Source organism: Aptenodytes forsteri, unplaced genomic scaffold (genome assembly GCF_000699145.1).
Source record: "Aptenodytes forsteri isolate BGI_AS27 unplaced genomic scaffold, ASM69914v1 Scaffold519, whole genome shotgun sequence".
Classification (NCBI taxonomy): Eukaryota; Metazoa; Chordata; class Aves; order Sphenisciformes; family Spheniscidae; genus Aptenodytes; species Aptenodytes forsteri.
The window spans coordinates 75,904-80,562 of NW_008795776.1; the positions used below are offsets into that span (position 1 = coordinate 75,904).

Here is a 4,659-nt window from a genome sequence, read left to right on the forward strand (position 1 = left end):
ATTGATGGGGGAAGGAATTAAGAAGAAATTTGCTCTCGTAACGAAGAAATCTGATGCGCTTGCCAGCGGGGCTCAACTCCCAGCTACCAAAATGGAGCCGGAGACGCGCTCCCTCTGCTTTTCCATCTTAATAACTACCCCATTAGATAAATTTGGGTTAGAAATGATTCTTTTTTTTTAAGGTAATTAATTGCAGGAATAATTTGCTGCGCTCTGATGGGCGACGCTTAAATCCAGAGTGCATTTTGCGAGGAAAAAAGGGATTTTTTTTATTGGAGCAGCCGGCGGCAGGGATGCTGGGGGCACCGGGAGGTGGGGGACGAGCTCACCCCTCCACCCTTGAATTTAATACTTGATATTATTGAAGCCGGAGATGCTTTTCTGCCCACGGAGCTGGGCTGCTCCGGCTCTTTGCTTGTGAAAACATTTCCTGGGCTCATCGCAGACGCTCTTGTGGTTGCAAAACACGGAGGGCTTGTGTCGCCGTCCCCAGCTGACCTTTAAGGGGGGGAACAAAAAAAAAAAACAAAAAAACGTCGCTCTGACTCCGCTTCCCCTCACCGCGAGTCTTCTCCCACGCCGATAATCTCCCAAAATCTCGTCTGATCCCCGTGGTGCCGGTGTTACTCCCCCTCTTTGGCTGCAGAACACCCACCCCCCCCACCCCCCCTTGGTAAATGCCGGCGCTGTGGCACATGCCGTGGCTTTGGGAGCAGGCTTTACCTGGCCCTCAGTGGGTGCGTCAGGTTTTCCTGGCCTGGGAGCCAGTGTGCAGCCCTGTTATCCAGGGCAATGGCCGGATCCGGTTGTCTTCACTCCGGCGAGCGTGCACAAGCGCGCAAGCAAGCGTGCAAGATGCTGCAAGGCTGCACCCCCTCCCCGCAATAACCCCCTGCATCCGTCCCAGGACGGGACCTCTTGCAATCAGCCTCCGGGATGCTTGTTAAAGCTTCGTGCTTAATTTTTACGGGCTCTTTTTAAATGTGGGTTTTCCTGAAATTCCCTTCTGGGACACTTTTTTTAATATATATTTTTTTTTTTAAAGGGATTATTCATTTCCTTGTTCCATGAGGCAGGCAGCATCCCAAAATCCTGCCAGACTGGAGGGGGAGGCGGGGGAAAAAAGGGTATAAAAAAAAAAAAAAGAGTGGTAAAGACAAACACAACCCACTGGGGGTTTGGGGGGGCTGCTGTCACCCCATGGGTCGATATCTCCTCCGAGCGTCCCGGCTTCTGTGTTTGAGCAACAAAGGAAGCAGGAAGCAGCAAAAAAAACCCAAACCAAAACCAAATTTATTAAAATTACAAGCGCTGTGCTTGCCTTCCTAAGGTATATGAGTTAGTAGGGAAAAAACCATGAGTGTTAACCTGAAAAGTACAATTAAATTTATTTTCAAATAACTGATATTGCTCAAAACCCATATATTTTAATATGTTGCATTATTGTAGCCTGGGCCTTGGAAGAATCTGAGTTGTAAATGCCTTACTGGTTGTTTTTTGGATATCTCCAGGCTGTAAATAAGTTTGTTGCACAAAAGCAAGAAGGGGAAGTATGTTGGTTTGGTGGCTTTTTTTTTTTTTCTTTCCTAAACTCCAAATAAAGCTGCTGTTTTCTGCAAGCAGTTTAAAAAAAAAAAAACACAAACCAAAACAAACGCTGCATGTGGTTTTACAGGAGTTTCCCATGCAAGGCTGCCCTTAAAAATCAACTTTGTTATTTATTTTATTATTCCCCCCCCCCCCCCCCCCCCCCCCCCAGCCTCTCCTTTAATGGTGAGGTTAAAGCCGAAAGGCTCCCGGATCGGGCCGGGCAGCGTGTTTGGAGCTGGGAAGCCAGAAGTAAGCAGGAAGAGCTGACTCACGGTGACCCTGCCCGGGGAGAGCCTCCAAAAAATGCCAGCAGCTTTCCTACCAACTGTCCCTTCGCCTCTTCGAGCTGCTGGAGTTTAATAGAAATACAAGGGACAAGGGTTTTTTACTGAAGGTTAAAAATCTAAGTGGTGGTTTTTTTTGCTGGAGGCTAAAAATAGATGATTTTTTTTTTTGTGCTAGAGGTTAAAAATTTAAGGTTTATTTTTTTTGCTAGAGGTTACAACAGCAAAAGTAGTTTTCTTATTGAATTCTTTGTGGGGTAGTGGCTGGAGTTGGAGCGAAGAGGTGTTGCTACCTGCCACCTTCCCAGAGCAAAGTTCGTGCTGGCGTGATGCATCCTCATCCCTGTGGCACGGTGCCGCCGTGACTCACCCGCGCCCTCGCCGTACGCGGGGGATCCGCTTTTTCCGGGGCGGGCAAGCTGGCCTTTAGCATTGCAAAGTAACAATTGCTACCCCGAAAAGCGAAGATAAAGCACCCAAACCCCCACAAACACCCCAAAACAACCAAAAAAATTCCTCCCAAACCACGAAAAAGCCCATTTTTTTTTTTTAACAGCTTTTATTCAAGCACAGGTGGCTTTCAGCATTCCTGGTGTCGCCCGTCGCAGTTTTGCGGAGCGACGGGCAGGTGGGTGGGGTCGGAGTCAGGATTTCAGATTTTCTGGGGGCTTTTTCCTTGTTTTTCTGGGATGCCAGCAACTTTCCAGCCTGTTTTTGCCCTCCCAAGCGGGGCATTTTCTTCTCGGGGTGGGTTTATTCAGAAGCACCGAACAAAACCGAGTGCCGAAACCTCCCTGATTAGTTGTGTTGGGGCCAAGCCTAATTAATGGGTTTCGTTAACGGGGCTGGCTTTATTCCCTGGTGCTTTTTCCCTGCAAACTTTAACGTGGGGGGAGGCGGCCTGGCCGGAGAGGCGAGGTCAGCGAGCAGCACTTATTTATATTTATTTATTAAAAAAAAAAAGAAAAAGAAAATGCTTCTTAAATAAGAAAATGCCCAATTTTTTTGCGTCTGCTTTGCAATTAACCCTCCTAATCTAGGGGTTGCATTTAGGTGGGGTCTGACCGGCACCAATCCCTTGGGAATATTAATCTGAGACGCCGGGGGAGCATCCCTGGGTTGGGGTGATGCACCGGTACCTGGGATAACCGGGGAGAGCGCAGCCCCCCCAATTAAGGGGTTTATAAACTTCATGTGGATCATCCCAAAGCTGATTAACCGGGAATGTCGGATCCTGGTTCTTGGAGCTGAGCGCCGGGAAAATCTCCTGCCTGGGATAATTGGTCTGTTAACGAAGGTGGCCCAAGCACTGGCCTGCCCTGACCCCGCTCCCAAACAAGGCTCCGATTGTCGCTCCGGCTTAAGCAGGAGGAAGAGGAGGCAGGCGAAGGGTTTGCCAAATAGCCGGGATTTTGCTTAGCGACTGTTAATTAGGCTCCGATGCAAAAGCTTCGTTAGCGGCGGCTGTCCAGGGCATCCTTGCGCCGATGCTGGGACGATGCTTGGCCAGCCGGCGGCGTCACCGCGGCATCCCCAAAAGCATCTCGCACTGGCGTGCCGCCCAGGTGTCACGTGGAGCCCTCGGAGGGGACCCTGCGAGCCCAGATAAAACCTCCCGCCCCAGTCCAGAGGCAAAAAATTCCTGGAATCCCCAAACAGTATTTTTTTTAAGCCTGAAACGGTATTCTTTTTTAATTATTTTTTTTTTCCCCCTAGCCCACGTGGGTGCCATAAAAAAAAAGCAAGTTTTCTCTTTCTTCCTGCATGTTCACGCTCACAATCTGATGAGCAGCCCTCCTCCTCTTGCTGCTCCCCGGGGAGAAGCGCTGGGGGACCTCTCCGATGGGGCGGGGGGGAGGGGGACATAGCCGGGACCCCAAGTTTAACCCCTCCCTTTCGTTTTCTTCCCCCTCCTCCTGCAGATGACGGCTCGCCTGATGCTTGCCGTGGGAGGAGCGGTGCTGGGTTCCTTGCAATTCGGCTACAACACCGGTGTCATCAACGCCCCCCAAAAGGTGAGCGTGTGCCGAGCAGCCTCGCCGTAGCAAAATTCCAACCCTCCCCCCACCCCCCGGGCCCGAAAACAAACCTGCATCCACCACCAGCCCGGCTAAAATAGTACATCCCGCTAGGCAGCTTACTGCCTGTAATGGGATTTGCAAGGGAGTTATTTAGCTCCCGCCTTCCCAGGAGAATTAGTTTCCTCCTCGCTCAGCGTTTTTGCCGGGAAAAATCCCAGGAACGCGTGCAGGATGTTCTCCGGGTGGGACTGGTGTAACTTTTAACCTCGGCTTTTAGCGAAGGTCTGGGAGCTAATTAGGGTTTGAGTCATCTCGAAGGGGCGGGGGGCTGCGGAATGACCGTTCCGATGGGAGCTTTGCATCCCGGAGCATCGGGGGGGGGCAGGACGTCCCCGGGAGGAGAGAGGGTCGACTGGGAGACGGGCTACCTGCGAAGGGCGATGGAGAGCAGGAGGCGATTGCTCCCTCCCCTAGCATGGTGCCAGGACCCTCCAGCGACTGGTAGGTACGCGGGAGCCTTGAAAAACTTGACTTTCCTCAAATTACGTGGCTTTTTGAGGTGTCAAAGGCTTGGAAATGTGAGCTCGGAAATCCCATGTGGCGCTTGCAAGCGTGCCCTGGGTAAAGCTCAACTGCCAGGGTAAGGTGTCGAAGGACAAACCGGGGTCCGGCTGCTGCTGCGCGAGAGCAGAGCCTGTCCCCGAGCGTCATCGCAGCCTCTGGTGCACCGTCCCAAATAATGAAAACCACCAAGGCAGGATTCA

The 4,659-nt window shown here is 51.4% G+C and overlaps 1 protein-coding gene across 1 annotated transcript in view; it reads left to right on the forward strand.

Annotated features, from left to right (window-relative positions):
- The first annotated feature begins 3,790 nt into the window (after window positions 1-3,790).
- Window positions 3,791-4,659, forward strand: part of SLC2A1 (solute carrier family 2 member 1) — a 13,911-nt gene continuing 13,042 nt past the window's right edge. The window contains exon 1 of the mRNA XM_019473216.1: window positions 3,791-3,889. Coding sequence (XP_019328761.1) covers window positions 3,797-3,889 — 93 coding nt within the window. The 5' untranslated portion in view covers window positions 3,791-3,796. The remainder of the gene's footprint in view (window positions 3,890-4,659) is intronic.